The 27,921-nt window shown below is 39.5% G+C and overlaps 1 protein-coding gene across 2 annotated transcripts in view; it reads left to right on the top strand.

Moving 5' to 3' along the window:
* The window catches only part of KDM4B (lysine demethylase 4B), a 93,106-nt gene that overhangs the window by 15,845 nt on the left and 49,340 nt on the right, over nt 1-27,921 (top strand). Inside the window, exons 3-7 of one of the 2 annotated variants that reach the window (XM_050910756.1) lie at nt 466-641; nt 1,501-1,615; nt 3,729-3,922; nt 21,231-21,280; nt 24,524-24,627. In XM_050910756.1, coding sequence (XP_050766713.1) covers nt 466-641; nt 1,501-1,615; nt 3,729-3,922; nt 21,231-21,280; nt 24,524-24,627 — 639 coding nt within the window. Of the gene's footprint in view, nt 1-465; nt 642-1,500; nt 1,616-3,728; nt 3,923-11,493; nt 11,527-21,230; nt 21,281-24,523; nt 24,628-27,921 lie in introns of those variants that run through there. The other variant, XM_050910757.1, reaches the window with a different exon arrangement.

The raw sequence follows: 27,921 nt of genomic DNA, 5'->3' as shown, positions 1-27,921 counted from the left end.
ATGGAATAGTTTTTTAGACTACTATAAAAGGTTATGGACTTGTAGAGATGCAAAATACTGATAAAGCTGCTGGAGTCTTCCTGCAGCTTTGTGGAATGGTAGGTGAGAGGAATGCTGTTCTGGAGGGAAAGCATGTGCAGTCCTTCTGGCATGCAGCTTATTTCCTTGGTATAACTATATATCTTTTTATCATCACTGGCCATCTTCTGTGACACTGTCCTGACGGGACTGCTAGCAGGCAGGCGATCAGCCCTCTAACCATGCCAGCTAGTCCTGCACTTCAGCAGATGCAGAACAGGTGTCTTGTCATATGTGCTGGTTATTTGAGATGCTGCTGTTATCTGATAACCTGCAGCAGCAGGATGAAATACCTTCCACTTAAACAGTTTTTTTTTTCTTCAGTAGAGGTTGTGTTTGCCTGTTGTGAACGTGAAGTGGTTTGTTCTGTTTTTTTCCCAATTCCAGGTGATTCCTCCCAAGGAGTGGAAGCCCCGAAAAACCTATGATGACATAGATGACATGGTTATCCCAGCTCCTATTCAGCAGGTGGTTACTGGACAGTCGGGGTTATTCACCCAATATAATATACAGAAGAAACCTATGACTGTGGGAGAGTACCGGCGTCTGGCTAATAGTGAGAAGTACGTTGGTGTTAAGTGATGCGCTTACATTGTGAATGGGGGAGTTGTGCAGAAAGCTTTTCTTTCTAGAAACAAGCTGAAAAGAAAATGCAGCCTTGTTAAATAGGAAGCATTTTTGAGGAAACGGCTTTTTCTTGAAAGCTTACATCCAGAATCTCAAACAAGTTTGTAACTTGGTGGCTTTTGGTGTATCTTAGATCTTTTTCTGGGAGTTGGTATAGAAAGATTCTTCAGAGTCAGTACTTGGCTAAAAATCTGCCTGAAAAGAATGGCTTGGGACTCAAAGACGAGCTCTCAGTGTATTAATGGTTGTCCTGGAAAACGTGTTCCATTGCTGAGGTAGAAATACAAGTATCTTGGAGTGCCTGACCTAATACTGATGAGTGTCTTCCAAAGTGACTGGGAACTGTGCAGAGCACTTCAGTTAGCTGGGACAAGCCAACTGATACAAGCTGCAGTTGCATCCTTTTTCCAGAGTCACTTTCCCAGAGCTCTGGAGTACCTTGGGTTTTAACTCAAGCATTACTTTGAAATATTGCTAATACAGCATATACATGAGTGCTTTGTCTGCCTTCAGCTCCCTGTGTAATAACTTCATCTCGTACATCCTTAGGATGGGGATCTGGTGCTTCGCATAAGTGCACATCCTGTTTGTCAGTATGCACCAAGAGGTTTTGTAGAAAGGTTTCAAAGGCAGTAAATTATATGAGTCTGAGTAGAATTAAAAATGAAATGCACCTTTAGTAGCCTCCTGAGCGTGCCTACTTTGAAATGCATGCTTCTTTTCAGTCGTTTATCTGTCTGTGATGAGTGTTCTTTAGGACTTCGTACATCCTTACCTTTTCCATGTTCTTATCAGGTATTGTACTCCGCGCCATCAGGATTTTGAAGACTTGGAGCGCAAGTACTGGAAGAATCTCACATTTGTCTCGCCGATTTATGGGGCTGATATCAGTGGCTCACTATATGATGCAGTAAGTGAAATGCTCCCTTTTTATTTATTTATTTTAAATATGGACACTGACTTCCTTATTGGTCTTTACTCATTAAGGAACAGTAGTTCAGAATTTGATTTAGCAACCTTAAAAAAAAAAAGCAAATAATATCGTTATTTTTCCCTCATTACAAAGATGTGACTAAACTTCTCACCTTCCCCAGAGATTCAGGATAATAGAGTCAATAGACACTGTGAAAAGCTTAGTTTTACTAGCAAAATGAGGGAAGAAAGTGATGTAAATGAGTTCTTACGAAGCGTGTGGCCAAAGATTGTATATAGCTTGCAGAAAAGGTTGTTAAAGAAAACTGGACTGGTACCATAATTATATGCCTAAATATATGTGATGGTATGCAGGTAAATTGAAAGTAAGCTACTGATCCTGATCTCTGTCACCCTAGGGTTTTGTGGTTGCTTGTTTGTTTTTTAGGGAATAATACAGAGATTTCTGCTAAAGCACCTTAGAAAGCCAGAAAAGCAGCATTTCAAGGAATCGGGTGCTTCATCAAAAATACTTTTTGTCATCCCTTGTTGCAGTTTTTTGATTCTTAACATGAGTAAAATATTTGCATTTGGATTTTTTCTTTGTAGGCAGCTACATTAGGATACAGTGCACCTCTGTGCTAAATTATTTTACAATTCAAATTGTTTAAGCTTTTCCTTGGTGAAATTGGATCCTATGCTTAAAGTAATTCTGTTGTGATTTCTTCTACTGTAAACGATAAAGGTTGCTGATCCTCTTACTCTGTTTAGGCAGCTAATCTAAAGCAGTGGCCTTCCTCTGTAGTTTTTTTTTGAGTGGAAAGTGGCCTTTTTTGGAGCGTTGTCTGATTGTCCGCAGTATAAACTGCGTGTTAATGTAAAAGTGTCTTTTTATTATCAATATGGTTTAATAAGGAATTGATTGGAATAAACATAGATATCTGAGGTCTTCACAGCCATGGACATCAAAGTTATCTGTAGTATTTGGTGCTTTGATGAGAGTATCACATTCTTGTCCATGGTATGATCAGGGAAGGTGACATAACCAGGTGCAAATGCAAGCTTTAGGAGAAGTACCTTCTGCAATGTACTGAATATACATTGTGTTTCCTTCAGTTTCTTTCAAGTTCCTATAAGCAGAAATTAAATAATTGAATTACCAGTCACACCTAAAGAACATTTCCTATTGTCCAATTACTGACGTTGTTCAAAGCATTGAGGTGTGAGAGTCATGAAAAACATTCTCCCTCTGCATCACCTCACTTTTCAGCCACTTCCTTTCTTCAGCCCTTTCCCCTCTGCCCCTGTTTGGTTTTTTTTCAGGTTGATTTAGAAAGTTTCAAGATTGAGCAGCTTGAGTTTCACTGTCTTGCAGTTACTCCAGCAAGCAGCATGAAGCTGGGATTGCTCACATACCTATCAGTTGCTTGCATGCATATTAAGTACACTGGGGAAAAGGGGTGTGAAGGAGACTGTTCGTTTCCTTTTGGAGATTGTATTACTCTTCTGGCAATCTCAAGGTTAAAGATTTGTACCAGTTTATGTGACTTCTCTATTTCATATTGAAGTAGAGAAAACCAACTGTCAGATTTAAAACAACTTCTTATTGCTCTTTCTGTTTGAATATTGATAACGACAAAACTGTCTTCCCTATTTATCTGAAGCACTGAGCTGATGTAGAGGCCTCTGCCACTTTGGCCACATTGAAGTCTAGTGTTTCTCATCAGCTGATACATGTTCATCGGGTGAAGAACATCTGGGTGGAATATGTCGTTGAGAGAAGCATATTTTACCCTTAGTGTATCTTGTGTTTATTAGTAGAACAGTTACTGAATGGTAGGGTATCACATAGCACAAGTGCCTCTTCAGAGAACACATTGAGTGAGAAGCTAGCAATCAAGCCCTTTGCCACAAAGTAGTGGTAACGCATCCTTTTCATGGTTATTGGTGAACATTAAAAGTAAGCTTTCTGGAAGCAGGTGGAATTAAATAAATGCAGATAACACTAGGATATCCACATTTTAAGGCATTGAAAGGAAGCTGTGGGCTATTATTTTGCTATAGCAAGTCCTGATGTGTTCCAGTACAAAACATTTCTTTTTGAATTACAGGATGTGGAAGAATGGAATATTGGCAATCTGAACACCCTCTTAGACATGGTGGAACATGAGTGTGGCATTATCATAGAAGGTGTAAACACTCCCTACCTCTACTTTGGGATGTGGAAGACAACATTTGCTTGGCATACAGAGGACATGGATCTCTACAGTATCAACTACTTGCATTTTGGGGAGCCAAAATCCTGGTAAGTGATAGAGTACTAATAGATTGTGGCTGTGTACCTTTGCCCTCACTTAGAGACAACTGCAATACCCTTTTCTTCAGGTCTACCTAATTCCATCAGGCCTATTTAGTCTCTCACTTCCTATTTTTTTCAGTCTTCTACTCTACATTTGAAAACAATTTTACTTTCTTTCATGCTGACTTGCTTGGAGGCCTATTTCCTTACTTTCTATAAGAGCAGCAGAATTAGGAAGACTTGTTGACATTACACGTAAAAACAGATTTCAGCACTTGGGGCTTTTTGGAAACTAAGGCACAGGAGAGCACTCCCACTAATGTGGGAGAGCAAATGGTGATGGAAATGTGTGGATGCTTCAGATGCACTTTAATAGTGAAAGAGTGTTGTTCTTGCATTGTGCTGTAGGCAGGAAACATCTGTTACTTTAAAATTTCCATTATTTAAATACGTAAATATGCTTACAACTCCAGGGACAAGGTAGGTCAAAGAGTTACTATTTCATGGTCAATTCTTAGAATAACAATAAGCATTTTTCAACACTGTTGATGCATAGACTGGTTGGAAGTAACTTTGCACAAAAATAATCAATAGATAAGGATGAAATTAAGAAGCTAGGAAATCTGGAATATGTTACCAAGAACCAGTCTGTCTTCTTTTTTCTCAAGGCTTCTATTTAAAAGTATAACCAGAGAGACCTGGCAACCCAGAAGAGCTTTACTGAAAATCTTGATGTGACTAATAAATATTGACATTTGCGTGCAAATTAGAGCTTAAATGTCACTGTGAAGCTGCTGTCATTGTGCCCTGGCAGTGGCAGACAAGATCCTCCCATCCCTCTGCAATATGAGTCCCCAGTGACACCAAGTATCTCCAGACTGTTAGTGCCTGTGGGCATATAAAAGCTACCACCAGCAAAGAGGCTGTAATGAATGGATATAGTGTTCTTTTACAGTCTTGAAATGGAGTGGAAAGAGGGGCCTGAATCTGTAACGTTCAGCTATAGTCTTAATGTGAATTTTAAAAATCCTTCCAACATGTCAGAAAATCTGTTTCCCCAGCATACCCGGTTCTTAGTCTCCCTCTTTCAGGCAGATGCACAAGGATTTTGCAGAATCTCTTATGATACCTCTGTTAAACAAGCTTGATCTCAAGAAACATGTCTCTGGATTAGGAACGTAATGTGACACACTCTCATTTTAGATGCTGTCAATTTTTTCCTTGATCTTCAGCAGCAGTTCGTCCAGCCCGTTTTTATTCGGTCCCCATCTCCAGTAGATGGTGCCACCAGCACACGAGCAGCGCTTCCTCCCCTTTGCCCATACGGCCCAGTGACCACCAGCAAAGCCAGCGGCGGCTTTAGTGTGGTGGTTTCAGCACGTCAGCACGCAAGAGTTGGCTGCTCTAAGAGTTGTACGAGCAACTGAGCTGAGGTTTGCGTTAGGGTCAGGCGATCGTGGCTGTCTCTGACCGCTCCTTTCATGCCTGCATGTTAACAGTTCTGCCTCATCTGTCTTCTGCTTGTTTTTTGTTCTGCGCCCAGAATAGAGGGTTATCGCTTTCAAAAAGTAGGAATAAGAACAGATTACCTTGAAAAGAGAAACTGGTTGCAGCTTGAAAATAATGGCTGTTCCACAAACTTTCACATTGTGAGCAAAAGTTAGGGAACAGATGCTAAATGAAGTATATATGAAGTATTTGCAGTCTAACCTATACTGTTTTTCTTCTTGCATGCACCTTAGGAACTTCATGCTGTTGTTTGTTTTGTTTTGTTTTTTTGTTTTTGTGGGTTTTTTTGTTTGGGTTTTTTGTTGGGTTTGGTGGGGGGTTTTGTTGTTTGGGGTGGTTTTTTTCTTTTTAAGTATTGTAGATACAATATGTGGATATCCACATACTATGTATATCATAAGGATGATAAACTCATTGCATGAAGCTGTTGCCTCATCTTTACTAAACAGTGGTTTTTCCTTACGTTCTTATGTTTGCTGTTGTTTCTGTGGGAAATACAGCTTGCATAGTAGAGAAACAAACAAAATAAACCCCCAAACAGTAAAATCCAAAACACCTTTGTGTAGCATGTCTGTGTGAAGGGGTTAAGAATCAGAAAGAAGTGGAAATTGTAGATGGAAAATTGTATCTGGCAAATATTGGATCTTAGAAGTTCTTGGTAGCTTTTATTTCTGTCTAATCTTCTGAGGATTTTGGGGAGATGCTGGGGAACACCTAATATTCCCCTAAGAGGGGTTTCAGTTGTTGAAGAGTTCAGTCGCTACTGCTTATAATTGGAATAGAGAAGAGAAATCAGAAAATCTTCTTGTAAAGGAGCTCAGGTGTTGCTGGTTACAGAACAAGGCAGGAACATGCTCTGCACCTGGTTGGTTTTTGGCTGGTTTGTTGTATGTTGTTTGTTTCGTTTGTTTTTTTTTTTTTTTTTTAAAAAAGGTACTTTTACCTTAAAAAGGAAGGGAGGATTTTTATCCAGCCATTCTGTGTTTGTATAGTTCTTTTATAGTAATTAGTTCTATAACCTTACACGGTTGGGGGAGAATGAGGATTTTGAGGACAGACCATGTTTTGGGTAAAATGTTTTCCTGTTCAACTGAGTTTTCTTATATAGATGACAGTGTGTAACACAAAACTAGATGTGTTGTGACAGGATGCCAGTGCTGGTTTGGCAGGCCTCCCTGCTGTTCCCTTAAGCGTAAGGCAAGAGTATGCCACTTGCCCAAGTCATTTTTTCCTTGTTCTTCACTATGACAGCTTCTGTTAATGAGTTCTCAAGCTCTTCTGTGAACAAGCATTGGCTTCCGAGGAGTAAATCTGAACACGCCTTTGAGCAGACCTGGAACTTTCCAGGTACTCGAGCAATCACTGGTCTTCTGGTTGCGATTGCAGTCATCCCAGAGCTCAGTTGGGGGAGCTCTTGGACTTCAGAGATGAAATTCCAGTGGTGCAGCCTGGCTTTACTCAAAGATGGCTAAAATGTTAGTTCTGTTTTTTTGGCACCACCTCTGTGGAAATTTCCCAGCTTCCTTCATCCTTTTTATAGACTCTTTGACAGTGATCATCTTAGAAGCACCTCGGGGAATGGCAGGAGCATGGAGAGTTACAAAGTCTACCAGTTTGGGGTTGAGCTCTAAAATAAGAGACAGAGTTACTGTTTGGCTGTCAGAGATATTTATATAGTGAAACCAAGGACTCTGTATATTGGTAGTACTCTGCTTCAAAATTGTCTGTTAAAACCCATAACTCTTTCTTCATGCCTCTCATAAATTATCTTAGGCTACTTTAATCCAGGCTGTGCAACCAAAGCCCTGCTTTGCAGGATAGTGTGTAGGAATGGTGAGAAGCCACCAGCTCTGTTGCCTTATGAAGGCAAGGTGCGAAAGGAATCGGGCCGATTGAGGTTGCCTCCCAGACCTCATTCAAGTGGGTTCTGGAAGAAATCTCTATGTTTATTTGCTGTGGAAGAGGTGAAGTACTTTCTCAGGGAGGTCTGGGTGATATGTTCAGACCATGAGAAGCCACCTCAGTGGACAAAGATAAGCTGAGAAAGGAATCAGTCTCATGGGTCAGGGAGGATAGTTACTGAAGTATTATTTCGTATGTGTCTTCATTTCTGTCTTTGGAACTTTGGGTTATACCTCTTCCAAAACAGGTGCTTTGGGGACTGTTGGGATTACACTTAAAAAAAATGTCTGTGGCTCAACAACTGAAGATGGCTTCTTTGTACAACCTAATGAGCATCTGCTTGGTCATACAACTCCTTGATTAATGCGTGTCTCTGTCACTGCAGAGAAGTCCTGCTGCCAACACTTTCTTGCACTGTTTCTTTCCATAAGCAGAGTAGACAGGCTGCCGCAATAGGAGTTGTCTACACAGAGTTGTGTCGCTGGGGATACAGGTTAAAAAATTGTTCAGCGCTCAGTGAAGTGCTTGAGCAGTAAAGGGTCATCCAGTGATGAGGGACAGGAAGGGGGTTAATGGAAGGCAGCTTTTTCCCTGCTTCCAGTCTCATTAAATGATTTATCTATGCCTGTAGATTGCAATGCATTTATTTCTTAAATTCTGTCTTGTTGTACCAAGAAGAATGAGCACTGTTATATGTCTTTAGCCATAATGATTGCTGCTGCAAAGATATCCACACTGCCCCTTTTGGGTTATACTTGCCTCATACTGAAGATGATCATCTTTTCTGATGCGCCATTTCTCAGGCGTATGCATCTGGTCTACATTGTAGTCACACTGTTGTTGTTTTTAACTGGAAAATCAGTCTGACAGGCTGCAGAGGTAGCATGGAAGGTGTGGGCACTTTCCATCAAACATACCAGGAATTGGGAGCTGTTGTGTAGCTTTATGTTCAGCTTCTCAGGCAGAGAGCTGCCAGATTGAGTCTCTTGCCTGCTTGTTTGTCAAATTACAATAAAACGTCCCTCTCCCATTAGTAGTTTAATTGCAACCTTTTCATAGTCTGTCTTCAGTTTTTTCAAAAGTTTGAATGTGTTTCATTTTGCAGCCCTATATTAAACCACTTGTGGTAGGAGTTTTTACTGTATCAATTATACATATTATGTATAATTACCTTATACGTTCATATACTGAGATCTAAAATAGAGCATATTGTCAAACGATGCTAACAGAAGACTGATTTTTATAATGACAGAAGCAACAAAACTGAATGCCAAGCCTCATACTTCATGGTTATTATGGCGTTTTATTGAGGAACGTATGCCTCTCAGCCCTTGCAATTTCGGAAGCGTATTTTTAAACACTGCGATACTCCACCACCACTTCGTTTCATCTCTATAAAAATGTGCAATACCTACCTTGAGGGCTTCCTGTGGTAGGGAAGTGCCGAAGGAAACTTTAAGTCTCAATCAAGTGAATTTGATGGATACACTTTGGAGGTATAATGTCTCTATCTTGTTTTGTCAACACTGTAACACCTGACTGGGTAATAAGGTTATTTTTCTCAGATACTTTGTGACTGATCTTGCTGTATAGCAACAATATTTAATATACCTTCTGTAAGTACTAATGGGATGTTATACTGTATTCTTTCTCTCCCGAACTGCAAGTGTTAAACCAGAGTGACACTGAGGACGGTAATTGATTTTTATAAAATGTCCCTGTTCCCTTATCATGATGGATGTTTAATCCCCTTTAATTAAAATAGGGAGCCAGCTTTAGCTTTTAAGTTGTATGGTCTCGTCTCCAAAACATTCCCTTGCTGAAAGTGGATCATGCCTAATCTGTTTGACTTTGATATCACAAAGTACACTTTATGCCAGAACAGCAGTTTGTGTGGAATTAAGGACAAATTACCAAAGAAATTTTAAAATAGTGTGATTAGTTGAAAGCAGTGGTCACAGATACAATTACATTTTAAAAAAACACTTCTGGAATTCTGTCTTTTAAAAGTCTTAAGACTGCTTACTTGAAAGTACATAGAGTTACCTGAAAACTTTGTTGGTTAAAGTATTTTAGAATTTCTGCTTTCTTTCCTCCAGGTGTCTAGTGAGGTTCCCTGCATAGGGTAAGTCTGTCTGTAGGAATCGAGGAAAACAAGTCCACGGGAGGACTCGCTTGTAACATCTACAGTTTAATAAATTTGTAGTATCTGTTACTGATGCCACCATCAATAGAGGAACCTCACATTTTCTAACAGCGTTATGATGGGGAGATTTAAAGCAAGACGTGATTGTTCCCCTGGGAGAGGATTGTAAAAGGAGCCCTCTTTATTCTTGGCTAAAAGCATATACTAAAGCAGCTGCAGATATGCAAGTACTGAGGATCTCACTGCTGATTTTATTTTTCGTTGTTGTCTTAGGGAGCATTGCAGCTGTCTTAGTCGGAACTCTTGTCCTATCCTCCCCCCAGGATAGAAAATGTTAATCCCTGGAAAACTATCTTGGAGAAAGAAAATGACCTAATACAGTCATGGAGCTTAACTCTTCCAGCTTCTCTCCTTCATTTTCAGTGCAGGATGCTGGGTCCTTATCCCCATTTCCCCCATGTGGTATTCTGCACCATCCCTCTGCTTGAACGCACTCTCGCATATGTTGCAGTTTGTTGCGAGCTTGATGTAATCTCATTTAAAGCAGCTGGGTTTAGTGTTTGATACTGAATTGTGTGGCAGCAGGGGGGAAGGGCACTTGTCCCTTGCATCATTTATTGCCTTCTAACTATTACATTCCCTTAGGGGGCCATTGCACAAGGCAGTTGAATTGCTGAATTGATCAGATGTGATTATAAGTCTTGATTATTGGGATCTCAGTAACCCTTGCACCCTGGAGATCCTGTGAGTTTCTTAAAGCTAGATTAGCTGGAATCACATATGTGTGTTGCCCTTGAGGGAACTGAGGACTGTGCATTTGTTACACTATGACTTTTCATTTTGCTCCATACAGAGAATTTTTTTTTTTTTTTTTTTATGAGTTTTACTTTTCCTGTTTCTTGGCATTAGGGAATTCAGAAGAAGATTCTGCAGCCTTTCCCCCCTCGATTCCCAAGGTCTGCATCAGCCTTCCATGCGAAGTGTGTGAGGTTGCCTTGGTCTTAAATGTGTGCGCACATTTGCTGTTTGTGTGTTCCACTCCTGACAGTAGAGATTTATAGGCTTGTTGGGGTGGAGTGGGGGAGAAAGGAGGGGCGGGGAAGGCCATTTGGCTGTGATGGGCTCCTTGCAGCTCACAAATTTCCTTCCTGCCTCTGCTATCCCATGTAATCTGTTTTACAGCTCTGCAGTTTTGGATGGAGAAAGAGTAGAATTTATGGTGATGGTTGATTTATAGATTAACTGCAACACCATTTGCTCTCAGGCAGATTTGGCAAAGCAAGACCCTTTTCTGTTGATAAAAGGGATAGAGGAAGGAACAGTGATATTCATTAAAAGAAATAAAAGGAAAGTGAGATAAAGTATGGCAAGGCAGAACAGCTTTTCACTGTCCTACCTATTCCAAGACTGTTAGGTGAAAGCTGCTTTAGAACAGGCTTCCTGCATTGAGAATCCGTGTGCGTGTTGATTTGCTCTGAGATTTGTGAAAGGAGTGATACATTGAGATGCAGAGTTGCATCTCCCTGTAATTCACTGATAAATGAGAGCAGTGCAGCAGTGAGTTATTAATACAGCCTTTCAAGCTTCATATACCGCAGTCATTAGTTAATCAATGCAAACCACACTATACTACTAATATTCAAACAAGCCTTCCTCCAGGCTCCCCTCAGGTCTGAGGGGTACTGTTCGTCCTGGAGGTGGTGCTGTGGGTGAAGGATGATGTAAATCTCATAAGAAAGGGAACGATGCTAGCTGACGGTCTGCTTTAAAAATCCAAGGGATCGACATATTGTGCAGAGACTGAATCTTGGGTGACTGGAGTGGTTTTAATGTGGTTAAGTCATCAAACCAAACTATATGAAGAGTTATGAGCTCTAACTTGTGTTATGTGGATTATCTTCCCAATCAGGTGCCTGCAATGGGAATAGTGGAGATTTTTCTTTTTAATAGACTTAGATTTTTGTTGTGTTTTATTATGCCGTTGTAGACAGATTATTAAAAGATAATTTTTCCAATGCAGAGGAGGCACAGTATTCTGGGGAGGTAGGACTCGTGTGTTGCCTTTCTTCATTCACCCTCATCTAACTTTGAGAGAAAATGCCATGAAGATCAAGCCAGACTCTTGGACTGATGGAATCAACTATGGAACTTGTCCGAGGAGGGACTGTTGCTCTGTAAGAGAATGGATGAAATGACGTGAGCCAGCCAGCTGTCTGCTCATACCCGTTCAGTCTCCCTCCTCCTTTCGCTCAGCTCTGTTCTGTATATGTGCTTCCCCCCCACACCAAAGTCCTCTTCTGTTTCTGTTTCTTATTCTTGTCTAAATCCACTGCAAAAGGTATGGTATTAGTATGTACTTTGCTGCCATTTTAGTTGTCAGTCTGTGCATCATGTCCATCTTTACTGGGTCTGTTTAGTTAGTTTGTTGAAATGATAAACTCTTAGAGGTTGGGGTTCATCTGTGAGTTGTTGTAGCTAACCTAGTAGAGTGGAGATCCTTCCGATCTATGGTTTGTCTTTGTACATTTCCATAATGATCGTGGAAGGTGGTAATGCTGATCTGTGATCACATCCTGGTTTTTACAGCAGTGTCTTCAAGTGGACTCCTACTCCACTGACACAGTGTTTAATGCGTGTGCTGCTGTTTCCGCCAGCACTGATAATTCATCACAGCTCAGTAGTCCCAGTCTGGATTGAGAGAAGCATGTCTTTGATCCAAGAAGGCTCTTGCTGCAACTCGTTCTTGTGTTTTGAAAGTGTCTGCTCAAAGCTCAGGCCTGATTTGAAATGAACATCTATGGAAGTCTGACAGGATCACAGATTGGTTTTAATAACTGAGGCTTTTGAATAGTGCACTCTGCCACTGAGACAAGATGGGAGGGAGATGTGCTTCCATGCTTCATATAACTCTTTCAGCCTGATCTGACTTGGGCCCTGTGGGAGAATGAGCTTGCAAATTCTGGCTTGGCATGGCACTGAAAGCGGAGACTGGAAAGACCAGAAGGAACCAACAGTGGTACTGCAGGGCTTTGTCTTTATTCACATTTTGTTAACACGTTGGCAGAAATCAGCAGGGATTTTTTTCTTTACTCAGCAGAGAAAATTGACATTGGGTGGTGCCAAGTGCAGTACAAGTGTAGTTTAAAGTAACAGAAGCCTATAGTAATGACAACACTTAAATAGCACTCTGCATCGTCTGAGTGCTGTGCAATTGTTAACTAGTTAATGTTCAAAGTAATATATATGCTGGGTTTCTATCCATTTCTAACTGGCTAATCAACATGACAAAAAGGGATCAAGTAGAAGAAATAAAGGAAACTTTACCGTGTCACTGATCTTTATCAAATCTTAGCTATAACACTTCTAGCTTTTTGATGCTGACAAGAGCATAGGCGCTAGCTTCAAAGTAGTAGCTGTAGCTTGAAACAATGCAGCTTGATGGATGAGGAGCATTAAACCTTTGGAATGTTTTTTTTTCCTCAAAAAAGAGTGTGTGTAGAGGCACTGCACCTCTAGCACAAGGGGCTTCCTAATCCAAAAATATCTTTCATTACTAGTGAGCAGATTTCTTTTGTTCTGCTGTAGGCAATTATCCGTATATTTTTTCCAAAAGCAGTGAGCAGGAGCGTACGTGTGCCTGTGCCCAGTAAAGGAGGCAGCTCTCACAGGCCAGTTGGTACAAGATAGGAACATCTGTGATCTCCTGTGGTTACCTTTTTTCTCCTTGTTTATGGAGTTGCAAGGAGGTATTTTTTTAGAATGTAAGGTCTTTGAAGCATAACCTTCGCTTTTCTTTATATTCGTACAGTATCCACTACAAAAAGCAACCAGTAATTAATAATCTGATTGCCAGTTTTGGGAAATAAATCTGATGTGAACAGGTTCTTCAAAACAAATAATGGAAAATGGCAAGGGGATGAATATTGTAGTCATTCATCTCTGTTGAATTGTATACTAATTATCTTCTTGGCCAAACTGAATGAATAAATGATTTCATAATGTTTTTCCCAAAACACCTTTTCTTAGTAAAATAGCCCCTTCATACTGCTCATTCACTGCATGCAGAAGCAGACTATGGGTTTATTTTGTACGTGTGGAAGGAGAGTCACTCCAATGTGATTTGTAATTTTGTGCTCTGTGCCTGGCATTTGTTGCTATGAAGCTAATCGGACTGGTACATTGATAGTCTTTCCAAGAGCAGATGGTTGTTCATATTAAACTCTCCGTTTTAAAATAGTATTTAAAAATTGCATTTGAGTTCTGGAAAAATCTCCTTTTTGTATTCATTGAGTTTTGGGTTAGTGAAACACTGTGAAAGTAGCCAAGTGCTCAATTGTTTTGTGCAAATCTTGTAGTTATGAGTTCAGGTGTACCTCTTGAAAATTCATATTGCTTTAAAATCAGAATTTTAAAAAGCTGCTGCCTAATGTCACTTCTTGAAACTAACGGCTCTCTAATACTATTTCTAGCTCATGGCAACTTTAAGGGTTAAAGAGTCTTTTAGCAGTATGCGATTGGCACAAGTTAAGTTTGACTCTCATCTTCCAACAGTCAATCCATAAGGATCTGATCCCAGCTCCAGAGTGACCTGAGATATTCTGCCCATCGTTATTGGAAGACAAATGGAGAGTTTGCAATTGCACAAGCTTTAGCTTCTTAAGGGAAGGAAGTTTCTCATCTTGCTTACTGTTCTGTTAGCAGCAAAATCGCTTGCTATTTCTTCATATTGTGCTTGGCAGTGGGGTTGATAATTAGGCAGCTATGCGCATGGAAAAGAGATCTTACCGAGTGAAATAGGCCCTGTGGTGTAAGTGCTGAGAATGCTTACTGTTACCCAGGCCCTTTCTGAGCAGGTTGTGTCCTGACTTTCTTCCTATGCTGGTTCCCAAAGGATTGTATTTGAGCAGCTGTCTGCAGAGCTCATTTTTCTCCAGGCTTTAGAAGACAGGTTGATTTGGTGTGTTTGTGTGGTTGTAATCTTGTTCTGTCATTACCTATTTACTCCTTATTATGGCTTTTTGAGCAGATACTCCCCAGCTTCTGTGTTTATCTTTCTTCCTATGTGTATTTCAATAAAAATGTCATTATTTGAAATCATTGACGCTGCTGGTTAAAGATACTGAATTCCATCATCTATTGTCCTGTAAAATGATCCATTAAAGATAAAACTGCAGACACTCTATAAAGGTTCTTTCCTAGGAACAAGGAGCTCTCTGATCCATCTGTGATCTTATCTCCAGAGCACGTGTTTGCATTCTTGATGTAAAGGAGCCACAACAGAAGGGGACAGACATGGAGGCCAGAGGTTTTCCTTCCAAACACTGATCTTGAGAAGGGAAACTGGATACTCACAGCAAATTCACTGTGGGGTAACCTCAGATATTGATGAGGAGAAGAAGAAAGGGAGTTGATTTCTGTCTTTTACCAAACTGGGAGGAGAGAGGGATGAAGGGAGCTTAAACATGGAGGAAAGTAAAGGTGAGGAAAAGAGAGGTGACCATGAAAAGGAGGGAGATGACAGCGCTATCGATGAAGGATGAGCAGTCCATTCTTCTTGTTGAAATGCCTTTTTTTTTCAGAAAGGCTGCAAAACAGCTTAAAAATAGTGTGGAAAAAAAACTACTTCCGTTACTCTGAGCTTTACATTGACACCGCTAGGAGATGTAATATTATAAGTGTTTTACCTTGTAGAAAAATTAGGCCTTAGAAGCAGGATATGAACTTTGCAAATGAGGGACTACCCTGTGTGTAGTGGTGGTTCTTAATGGCTTCTGTTGGGTGATAAATATTCTTGATAGACTAAGGGGTTTTCTTTGGAGGCATTGCTGCTGTCATGGGGCCTAAAGATGTTGAAGGTCAGGGTTCAGATTATACATTTATGGACACACTTTGTCTTACAGAGATTGAAATAATAGCTTTTTATTCTGCCTGTCATGACTGAGAGTAGGTTGGCATTTGAATCTTCAAAGGGTCAGTATTCTTGGCACGACTAAATCTGCTTTGAAGACAGATAACTAACCCCCAGCTTGACACATGGTCTTAGGCATTTTAAATGTGCTGTTCTCTTTTTGTTTCTGTTCCTTATTTCAGTAATTATAGCATGTTAAACTGTGTGGGGCCCGTTTGGCCAGACCTTGTGCAGACACTGTGAAATTAACTTTCTTACCTTCTCACATGAATCGGACTGAAGTGACATTTCCGAAGCCTTGTGGTTGAACCTCCTGCCCGTGGTGCCCAGTCTCTAGTAGAGAGTAGGTGCATGAGATTTAGTAATCTAATCACTGCTTAATTGCTCTGTGTTGGTGCAAGGAGAGGCTGATGTGTAATGAGGTGGGGAGGCGCGCATGTGTGCGTGTGTGTGTGTGTGTGTGTGTGTGACATCTGTAGCAAGAAAAGGTCTTGGAAACTTTGGGGTGAGGCTGAACTAAGGAACAGGATGGTCTGGTCCTCTGCCAAAGCTAGTGATAGCTTCAGGTGAGAACAATTCCTCTTAAACAGAGAGAAACCAGTGGAGAGGGCATGAGCAGGCTGAGGATTGCCTTTGTTATGGATAAAGTTTTTAATAGCTTTCAGTGGCCAAGAAGAAGACACGATTGAATTACGCTCACTTTGAAGAAGCAGTGGTGAGGGCAGAATCTGAGCTAGACCAGAAAGTTCCTGAAGAGCACCTGATCCTGGAAGCTGTTGCTACTGTAGTGAATTCGCTGTTATGTCATCCCTTAACAGCTTCTAAACCGGTCCTTTTATCCCAGGATGGTCTGTCTGCTCTTTTTTAGACACACTCGTTTAATTCTTAACTCACAAGACATTTGTTTATTTATTTTCATTGTTCCTGATAGTAATTCTAAGCCATTAGAGGGGAAAATTGTATTCAAAAATGCTGTTTCACACTTTATTTGTTTGATGATTTAGAGCGATAGAAAATAGCACATTTGCTGGCTTTTATAGTCTGATAATTATCTGCATCCATCAAGCCATTCCAGGGGAATAAACAAAACACCAAGAAAATCACACTATTAATGACATCCTTTATGGCAAATAGGAAGGATCTTTCTTTTGTGTTAAGGATAAAAAGGGGACTGTCCAGTTAAACTTATGTTAATAAGTTAATAATATGTTACCACTATAGGGAAATGATTGTCTAACACATTTGTAACTTGGGGGCAAATGCCTTCTGGACCCGTGACCCTGATGTCTGGTAATTACAATCAGAATCAGTTTCGCAGGATACTCAAGAACTCAGAAAATTACATGGAAGTAGAGATCAGAAATGCTGGAATTAGGGTTCGTGAAACAAGTTTGGAAGCTGAAAGTCTTTCACGTAGAACAGTAAGTTCTGTATTTGTAGAGGTGATACTTAATCCATTTCAGGGACCTTCTCTTGTTTTGGTAGAAAGAGTAGAAAAAAGTAATTTAAAAGGATCAGTATATTACTTTCAGATTGTTGACTTCGGGGTAAGATGACATTTGAGTCATATAGCTATAACTTTTTTTATCTTGAGATATTTCCCCCCCCCCCCCCGTTCTGTAAATCTTGTGTTCCCTGGCAAAGCCGCAAGACATTATTCATACTGTAATCCAACAAATTGCTGAGTGGCAGGTTTTCAGGTTAAGCTTGGCCCTTTGTCTTGGTCAACCACTGCAAGGCTGACCCTTGGAAGTACGTACTTAAGGCATTAGTCTCTTGGTTTGTTTGCAAGCCCAGTTTCTTGGAAGTTTGATATATCTTAAAACAGTTGCTGGCTTAGCACTATTTACGTAGACTTCGCTTTTATTAGGGAACCGGGTTGAACCAGAAGGGACAGATTCTGCGCTTGAAAGCAGTGGCTCAAGGTCAGCATTTTTGGCACTGTTGTGTTTTCTGTTGGCTGTTGCAGATGTTTTCTCTGAAGCAGAAGTAGTCTATAAAAAGATGGTTCTTAAGAAGGGCTGTTAAAATAGTTACGCTGCCACCATCACTTCTCTTTAGTTCAGGTTGTTTGGGGCAATGGAAAATCCTCGCTCCATCTTTGCTGTGGTTAAAAGGAAGTGTCTGCTCGAGGCTGGATCAAAGTGACTCCTGCTCTGCGCCTAATTCAGTCTTGCCCAGGCAGAGGGATGTCACGAAACTGCTTCTGTCGACAGGGATGAAGCATCAGGCAGTTCTCTGTCTGATAGACTTGACACAGCTGAATTCGTGGATACTGTGGTCTATTTTGGCAAATTGATAGAAAAGTGGTATTTTGCTTGTTTTGAGGGTTTTTTTCCTTCTCTTTCCTTGTCTTTGTGGAAAGCATTTGTGCTATGATCTGAATGGAACAGAGAAGGGAAGTCGTTTTACGTGTGTTTTGATTATTTATTTAATTTTTTAAAAAATATTTTGATAGGGTGGGGTTTTTTTTTGTATTTTTCTAGAAGAAACATACTACTTTTAGTATTTGGGCTGGGGTACTAAAGGAAAATAACAGTACTATATGGTGAAAAAAACCCCTTAAAGTATTCAAAGTGATGCATCTAGAAAAGGAAATTACTGGATATGCTTTACCATGCATAATCTTGTCAGTTGTCTCTGGAATTAAAGATGTTTTGCTGTTGATCTGAGCCCCAGCCTGTGGGTGCAAGAGGGATGGTAACAAATTGTACTGAATGACAGCATTTTGTCAGTTCCCTCTGTCAAGGATTTTTGTCCCCAACAAGTGCCTGGCCGTTTTTCATAGTGAAAGCGGGAGGATGGTACCATAAGGTCGTACACAAAAGCCAGCCCTTCGTGGATGTTTATATGCTCAATAACAGTACTCCTTTGATTGCAGCAATTTCTAATCTTTCCATGTTGCCTCCATTGTTATTCTACCTTGTAATCAATCATTTTATGTCTGGATTGAGCTAGGTAGCTCAATCTGTGCAATACTTGCAGAAGCCTTCTGTTTCTTTTACTGGTTTTAAATAGCAGCCCAAATTCTTTCTTTATTGCCTATCTTTATGTAAATCAGTCAGATTTGTGAGTGTAACTTAAAGCAGGATTTGACCTACTTTTAAGTCTCTTCTGCAGTTAATGTTTTGAATTCCTAAGAATAAATGTATAAGGATGTATAGGCTCTGCTTCCTAAAAGACTGGCCCAAACAAAAAAGTTAATTTCTAAAATTGGAGTCAGCTATTACCAAGAGGCTGTTCTGTGGTAGTATTCTGATTTGTATATTATTACATATAGTTCTTTTTTATAAGCTGGAAATTCCTCCTCTCTTGCTGGTTTCTATCCATGTAAGTCCTTTTTCTTTGTCTCTCCATGGACCGTTCTCTAAAGCTCAGCTTGGCTTTTTGCAGCCTGCAGTTTCAGATAACACAATAACCATGTTCCAATGTATTAAACTTTTAACATCCTCAAGATTCAATTAATCTTATCTTTACAACTCCCAATTACAGCCGCTAATTAAGTGAAGGTTGCATTGTAGACTGGGGATATTACATTAATCATCGGCAGCCTTGTAGCCATAAATTAGTTCTTTCCCAATCCTTCAGCATTTTTCCCAGAAGGAATGGAATGTCTCATTTCCCTGTTTTAAGGGACATTAATCCCACAAAGGAGCTTTGGATCGGGATTAGTTTTATCACATTTATGTAAGTGATGAATGGTCTTTGTAGAATGAAAGCTGCTAGCTTTGTCCCAGACAAAATGAAATTGAATTGTTTGATAATTATGCAATTTAAGGCACTGTCAAACTTTGGTCAGAGGATGTTGGGAGTCCATTGCTATATTTATTATTTTACAAGATTAGGTGCTACATAGTGTTTTCCCTTAGATTTTTTTAAGCTATCCGTTTAAATCGGCTTGATGTCTAAATCTTGAAGCATCGTGTGTATGATTTCTGTCCTTTGTTATCCTTTCTAACCTGCCAGACCACAATAGGTAAATTTTGGTTTTGTACAAAAGGAACACAGGATATCACTTCTATCTATTTCTCCTTACATTGTAGATAAACTTTAGACTTGAAAATTGAGAAGCTGAGCAAGGGGACTGGCTGAAAGTCCTCTCAGATCAGGTGTATTTTGAGAGATCCTATCATAAGTAGAGCAATACTGTTGACCTGTTCTTGAGATCGTGCGGTTGCCCGCTACAATATCCTGTTTTCAGCTTGTTAATGATGAGACATGATGGTTTTGACATCTTTATTGGTAATAACAAAAATAATGCGTTTTTTTATCATTCACATTGAACAAAAGTTATAGTTGACAATAAATGTCATTCTCACAAATGTAAATTTTCAAAATTCTCTGTTACAAAAAACGGTATGAGAGGCACATTTAATTTGATGCAGTATGTAAATAATTTAAAAAATTCTGTTGATGTTATTATGTGTGTCGTCATGTTAGACATCTTTAAGTGTATCATGATATTTAGTTCCCCTCTTATAACCTGAACATATAAAATCTTAGTTGCCTGATTTTTGCTTCTGTGAATACTGAGGTAGTATAACTTCAAAGCAGTAAGGTAACTAATGACTTTTGGGAAGAAAAACAACCATTTGAAACTTTCCTGATTTTTGTAAGTAATCCTCACACACAGCACTGTTTCTGCAACTATTAGAAGCTTTTTTTGCAGTTTTTTTCAAGTTGTTTTTAATGTCTTCATTACATTTAAGCACATTGAAGTGTCCAAATTGCCTGTAAGAACACAGAAATTTCTTGTTCTTAACTTTCTGAAGCAGACTGAGCACATATGCACCAGTCAGGAGCTGTTACACACAGCGAAGAGCTCAGTGGAAGGCTTCTGGGTGGTAGAAATGAACTGTCTTAGTTTTTCTATAACCTAGCGTATTATCTCTTCACATGGCAATACTGTTTTACAAGTAGGACTCCGTTGCTGTTTTCCAGTGATCACAGGAGAATATCGCAATTAGGCTTGTGTGTGACTTAGGCAGTTGCTTGTTCTTTCAGAATTATGTTCAACACTTTGCACTTGTGGGAAAAAAAACCATTTCAATCAAATTCTTTTTTGCACTCTTTTTACCCCTAATCTAACAAAACTGTCTTTAAAAAGTGTAGAAGTTGTTCCCTATACCCTTTAATGTTCTTTTTCCTCAAAGACCCTGCTTTTTCATTTACCTCGCCAAGAAAATTATTAAATAGTTTAATTCTGTTATTTCACATCAGACAATACAATCCAGCATGGATATAAGGATTGACTGCTTCAGCCATTTTGAAGAATATTTTCTTTTTTGAATAAAATGAAAAATATTTACACAGAGTTTTCTTTGAAAAAGTTTATCTTAATTTGCTGTAGATATGCCGATGTACACAGACCCTCCTTCACGCCTTTTCAGCCCATCTGAAATTTCTTGCATGTTGATCTTTATCACAGCCTCATGGTTTTATTTTGCTGGTATCTTTCCTGCAGAAAACATGCCTCCTGTTTCCTATACTGATTTATTTCTGTTTTTTCCAGTGCTGTATCATCACTATGTCTTCTCGGTTTTCCTTCTACCTTGTGGAGTCCTGTGATGCTGTTTAAAAAAGTTGCAGGAAAATAGCACACATCATATAACATGTCTAAGGACTTTTATTAAAATTCTACCTTTCTTCCATGTATTATGTGTTACTGATAGCTTCCAGACTTATAAAATTTTGGTTATATTTCCAGACATTAATTGTAAGTGTGCTGTGCTAAAAGTTATTACCACACTTGTTTCTAGCCTTCTTTTTCTTTCACTGTTTCTACATTATAGAGTGATTTATTTTTATTTTTTTTTTTTAATTTTTCTTCTGTGTTAACTTTCTCCTAGGTATGCCATACCTCCAGAGCATGGCAAGAGATTGGAACGCCTGGCAAAAGGTAAGCTTTGCTTCCTCCTGTGTTTGGACAAACACATGGGTGTGTTCTCAGTGAAAACTGAAGCATCTCGGGGGAGAATCCTACCCTTGATTTTTAAATGGATTGATAAAGAATTGACATTGAACTGGCTGTTATAACTTAATCTTGCAAGAACTGCTTGATGAACCTGCATTGGTAGAATAGCTTCACAGTCAGAAACCTTGTCCTCTTGTCAGTGACTTTTCCTACTAGTGCAACTGTTTTTTCAAAGCCTCGGTCTTCTGACACACCGTGACTAACTAAAATTGATGGAAGAAACCCTTGACTTTTGAGGCGTTGAGACCAAACACTTCCATGTCTGGGAAATGGGTTTAATAAGAGACCCATCGTGCATCTTCGTGTGTAATAAGAGGTTTGTTACAGTGAGGTGGGAACTGTGTGGAGTGCAGCCTGGGGGGTCTTCCTGATACCCCCAGACACACATTCTGTGGGGAGAAAGGGTGGTAGAAACTATTATTTCTTCCTACGCTATAAATGTTACATATACAGTATTAGCATTGATTATTTTCAGTCTTAAGTACAAAAATGCTTACAAATTCAGCAACAGCATTCATGGAGAATAGCTAGTGGAGTTCTAACTTCCCTGTATAATGATACACACTGTATTTGGTGGCTTTCCTTTTATTCCAGCCTCATCCTCCTTTATCTTTTCAGTGCAATAAAGGCCATCTTAAAAAAAAAAAAAAAAAAAAAAAAAAAAAAAAAAGAGAGAGAGAGGAAAATAAAGAGGGGGGGGAAAAAAAAGGCCAGACTAGCTTGAGCTGTGGTAAACTTCCACCTCTCAGCAGGCTGTCTGTAAATTTTTGGCCTTACAAAGCGCCAGCCTCAGCTGCCTGTGAACATACCTTGCATATGAGTTCTTGCCTGACTACCTGCCAAGGTCACGCTGTAAGCGGCCGCCCGCCCCCAGCCCGAGCAGCGAGCGCAGGCTGCGGCGTCCTGTCCTTGGCATTTCTGCTGATTTCCAGTTGGTAACGCTGGAAGCTTCAGGGAAGATGTCTGACTGCAGAAGAATATATTTTTTTAATTTGTTGATGTTGTGTTTGGTTTTTGTTGCTATTTTTGTTCACTTGCAAACGTTCTAGGCGCTGCCCAGCTAAAAAAAGCTCCTGTCCCAGAATAATTAACTCAAAATCTACGTGTTTCATCTTCAGTGAGGAATACTTTAATGATTTAAATCTGTTCTTGAAGTTAGTGCAGCAGAACCAGGCAGGAAAATGTGGAAGACTGTATTCTGATGCAAAATAAAAAAAGTTCTGATACTGTTTTTCCAGCAAGTAGGCAAATGCATAGTAATGACACTTCTTGCTGACAGTCTGACATTCTATTGACTGTTTTATACTCGAATGAGAGAGGAGGGTGTTGAAGGGAGCAACTGGTTGTGTAGGATAAATGTAGATAGAATAAACGGGTAAAAATATCCTAGGGCATGGTAGTATTGTTTTCCTGTGCACGAGAGCCATGATCCCTGAATACAAATAATATTGAAAATTGCTGCTCAGAAATGTTGCGCTTCAAAGCTAGAGTTCAGTTTAGTCATTTGCCAGGTTTTATAAAAGTTACTTTTTCATCTATTAAAACATCAATAAATCCGGATGATCTGTGTTCTGTAGACTCTGAAATACCACACCAAAGTCTGACATAAGTAATACTAAGTCTCTCGCCATTTGTAACTTATTTTTACTGATGGTCATCTTTTGAGACAGATCGATGGTTGGCAATGTATAAACCAGAAGCACATTATCAATGATCTTGTCTTTATTTTAGTTTTCTGTTGCTTAGTACCTTTTGGAAGTTGGGATGGGTAATGTTTTGAAACTACAATGAAGCAGTATTACTGCTTGGGCATTCTCCCTGTCCTATGCATCAGTGGTCTATACTATGAAGAAGTTTACTATGGAGAAATGAGTGTGCAATTAATATGGAAAATGAATAGCTGAGCTGTAAATGGGCTCACTGGGAGAGCTATGGAGCCCATGGAGAGAATGTTAATGTGTTGCCATGTTATTGGTGCTAATCACTTAAAATGTGCTTCTTTATTAGTAGCTTTAATGAGAGCCACTTAAACTGTGCATTAAAAAGAGGAACTGCAGAGAGGGACGACAGACTGGGTAGCAGACAGTCATAATTTTAATTGAAATGCTTTTAGTACAAAAACACAAGAAAACCTGGAATCCAGTAATCCTTTTCACTTTCTAAAACTCCTTCCATTATGTCTCATCAATTAGTTTTGCTCCAGAGCTTGGGTTATTTATTTTCCTAAATGGTGATGTTTTTTAATCCCTATAAACACATAATTTGTTATTGAATCACCCACTTGGAGTGAAACACATGGTCTTGAAGAAAATGGTGTTACATTGGTTGAGCTGATATTTCTGGGAGTGAAGTGCTGACATCAAGGGATTTGTTCAGTTTTTGCCACAATTTTAGTATTTTTAATTATTTGTGATTTGTTTTAATAGCTCAGCGTGGATCTTGTACCTGTGGTAGAATTCAACACTTAATAGTGCTGAGATGCTGTCTGAGTCAGATTGTACCGTCTCTGCCAGGCTTGTTAGTGACCACTGTGGCCAGTGAATGAGCGTCCCTCCTTCCACTGCCTTGTGATGGATATGTTTTGTTTCCTTTCTTTCTTTTGACTGAATATTAACATCTACATGCTTATTTTTTTCCTTTAGGGGGTTGTATGTAGGGCAGATCGGTTGGGAATCTTATGAGTTGTATTACTTTCCCAAGAATAATATAGCAGCCCATCAGAGAAGGCATAAAAAGGACATGGCAGTGTTTGGAATAGATGGAACATGCTTGTTACTTTTTCCTTGTCTGTATTCAGAAAAAGGGTGGCTCAGGGTTTAGGGTACTAGCCAAAACTTGAGACAGACAGGTTCCGTTTCTTAATTTGCTAGGGTTTTACTGAGATTTTGGCCAAGATACTTATTCCCAGACACAGAAGACTTAATGCTAACTCTCAACTTGAATGGAATTTAGACTGACATGCCTCAACACGCAAGTTTTTGTCACAAAATTTACGTGGTATTTTAAACAATGAGAGATGTGCTAATTACTGATATCTTCAGTTGTATGCCTGTTTGATTGGTATACAGCATTTAGGCAGGTTTTCATTTTGTCAGCTTGTCTCTGCTTAAATAACTGATTGGATATAATATTCCTACAGTGATACTCTTCTTTTTAATGTTTCTACAGGATTTTTTCCAGGAAGCTCTCAGGGATGTGATGCTTTCCTCCGTCACAAGATGACCCTCATTTCGCCCTCAATCTTGAAGAAGTATGGCATTCCTTTTGACCGGGTACGTACAAAGGATGCATTGAAGGCAGTGGCAAGTTGTTGAGGTGCACAAAGCCCAGCACCCCTCTTTTAAGGAAACAATTCATCGCAAGCCACTGGGGAGCAATTTGCTTAATTTCTAAATGCATTATTATGCTAAATGTATCCTATCGGTTTAAACCAGGTGGCTGCCTGTAAATGAGGATTTGTGATTTGGCTAAGACACTTCCTGTGTGAAGTGCTTCTCTTCATAAAAGCTTTCACTAGAACTAACTTTGTCAATTCGGGAGCCTCTCCAGGTAGAGGGGGGCAAATTGTAATACAGATGCTATGGCTTATCAATAGGCAGCATAACTCACTGGTAATTCTTGAACACAGACCTTTTTCTCCTGGATCCAGTATGAGCCAAAATCAGGAGTTAGATGTGCTGGTTCTCTGTTGTGTAAGCGTTCATTCTATGCTAAGCCGGTAAGGATCCAGGAATCTCTTAAGTCCTCTTATTTGAAATGAGGGGTCATGTTTGTTTGGTATGATCATTTTAACGTGCTTATTCTTAAAGTCTTCTGGCAAGAAGTAAATCTCCTCAGCTAAGCATGCTTACCACGGATTTAGTATCTGTGCAGAATCAGTCAAGCTACTACTGCTGCTTGTGTTACTGGCACACAGAGCCTGTCCTGCCAGGATGTCCTGCCTTTGGAAAAGGACTTGAGTTAGAGGTACCGGGACTCTTAACTCCAGTGGGAATTGTCAAAGAATGCCTGGTTCAAACTGATTTCATCCTTCCCCATCCCCTTTGCATCATCATCTGTAGATATTATGGCCATCTTTTTCTAAGTAAGAGCTCTCAAGTTCTGATCTTTTTTTTTCTTTTTTTTTTTTTTTTTTTTTTTTTTAAAGCGTGGTTTTGTAGAGTTAGTCCACCTGAGACAAAGTGTAGCACCTATTTGATGAGCCTGGTGATTCTTTGAGATGGAAGTAAAAGATCTTGGCTCTTTTATAGCATAAAAACTATGAATTCATTCAATTTACTGCTCCAGAGACTGTTTCATTTTTCCTAGTGGAAGGCTATGATGAATGAAATTTGAAGTGTGATCATCTGGCTTGTCAGATGAGCTTGCTGTCAGTGCAGGGGAGACTTGCACGAAGCAATGTGGTGCTTATGGTTCAACATCAGTGGCTAGACTTGGCCTAGTTTGCACATGATGGTTGGCATTAAATGGTTCATAGAGAGCAACAAACCATTTTTCTTGTCATTCTATCTGTGGAACTTAATTCCCAAGTGTGAAAAGACGGGTACCTGCTACACATGGTTGAAAATAATAATGAAAATACCTAATTGTGGGCTCTGAATTTTTTGGTAAGGGTTTTCACTTTACAAATTTCAGGGAAGTGGGTATGTGGATTGGAATATGGGAGGCATCTTAGTTTAGTGCACAGATGCCCCTCTGAGAAATGACTTTTGATAGAGGATAAAAGATGTTCTCTATCCCAACCATATTCAGAAAAGAATACAAAAATCTGTAGCCAGTGCAAGCTCCTGAAAAATCTGTCTGACCTTATTTTTATTTATTGGCCTAAACTGTAAAGTTTAAGGATTTCTTCTTATGCTTCTTTCTGCTTCAGTATCAGTTGAACGCTGTATCTTGCTGCTGCTTGTGGTGTTTTCCTTATGAAGTTGTTTTAACCAGAAGCCATAAGTGGTGCAATAATTGGCTGAACAGAGCCTAAAAAGCATGCACTGCTTATCTAAAGAAGCAGCTGAAAATAATAGTTTTAAAAGTACCTGTTGGTGCACACTAGCTGTTCTAAGTGAAGTTTGCCATGCGATTGTCTGGTGACATGCAGTTGTCCTGCAGAATGGAGGAGGATAGGAAATGGGAATTAATTTCTGCCATTTCATTCAAGCAGCATGTCAGGGCAGTGCTCTTGGGTCTGCCGGAGGTCAGAAAGTGAAGGAAATTCTTGCAGGACTTCAAATGTTTGAATGTTGTAGGTGGGCATATTTTTCTCTAGAATAATCCACTGTTACATGTTTGCTTTTCCATCTATCTAAGGAAAGTGGCCTTGACTGGTAATTGTATTCTAAGTGATTTCTGATCAATAACCAAGCAAGAGGAGCAAAGGAGTTTGTAAAAAGGCAATAGAGGAAAACTTTCCTTCCAAGCTTATCCCAGGTGATCTTTGCTGAGCAGTATGGTGATAGGGGTGGGATATGAAGTGGTTTAAATAAGGGAGTTTCTAACTTATTGCTTGGTAAAAAGTCTTCACCTGCTTAGCTAGGCTTCCAACTGTGAATCTTTTGATTTGTGACGTGAAGGTTTTTTGCAGATTGATGTCTGGTGTCTCCTTCATGCTGAGTATATGTAGAAATCTTAAGGCTAGGAATCTGATTTTTGTCTCTTACTTTTTACCAAAAAAAAAAAAAAAAAGAGAGACCAGTGTACACAGAGGACAATATTAACGTCAAAAACAAACTTTCTTTTTTAAAGCAAGAGGGATTATTAACATGTTACTTAAATATAATTCCTAATCCTGATTTACAGAATGTGGGAGGGAAGTGTGTTTTTTATGATAGCTACTTTCTTCTCTACAGCACTCACTGGAAGGATGTTTTTAAATGTAAAAAGGAGGAGGAGATCTCTTTAGGCTGAGCAGCCTGTATCTGAATACGTCCTGTCCGGAAATAGTAGCTTTTGAAAGAGGGTCACTGTTATTCAGAAACAGTGAACATGTGCCATTTTTCTTTAGAAACAAACATAGGATCCCTTCATCTAAATTCTTGGCAGATTTCGATGAAGTGAATAGGCACGCATCTTATAAATCTCTGTAATGGTATTTACTTCTGGAAAAAAAGAAACAGATCAATATTAGGGCTTTTTAATAATTAAAAATGTGTATTTCTGTAATCTCCTATTGATTTCTCCATTTATTCCTCAAGAGCTTGCAGAAGTCAGTAAATTTAGGGCTTTCTTTGTGAGTGGCAGTTTGTGCTAGCTTTCCTTCAATAGTTATTACTTTTCTGCATGGCCTATCCATCATCTTGAGTGCTTTCTAATTTATTGTAGGGATAATGTTGACAGCAGTGACATGGAGGACGTACACTGTGGGCTTGAAATGAAGACACCAGGATGTAGATTTCCTGACAGAAACATAATCTTTCTGTCTTCTGAAGTTAGCAATCTACCACTCTGTTTTGATTTATGGAGGGGGCTGGGTGGGAGGATGCTCCATGAAGCTGGGTACAGACCGGACTTCAGCACCTCTCATCCAGAAATACTGCAGAAGCTTCTTGTATTATCATACCAGGTTTTATTCT

This window comes from Gymnogyps californianus, chromosome 24, assembly GCF_018139145.2.
Source record: "Gymnogyps californianus isolate 813 chromosome 24, ASM1813914v2, whole genome shotgun sequence".
Classification (NCBI taxonomy): domain Eukaryota; kingdom Metazoa; phylum Chordata; class Aves; order Accipitriformes; family Cathartidae; genus Gymnogyps; species Gymnogyps californianus.
This window is presented reverse-complemented; position numbering and strand designations above follow the sequence as displayed.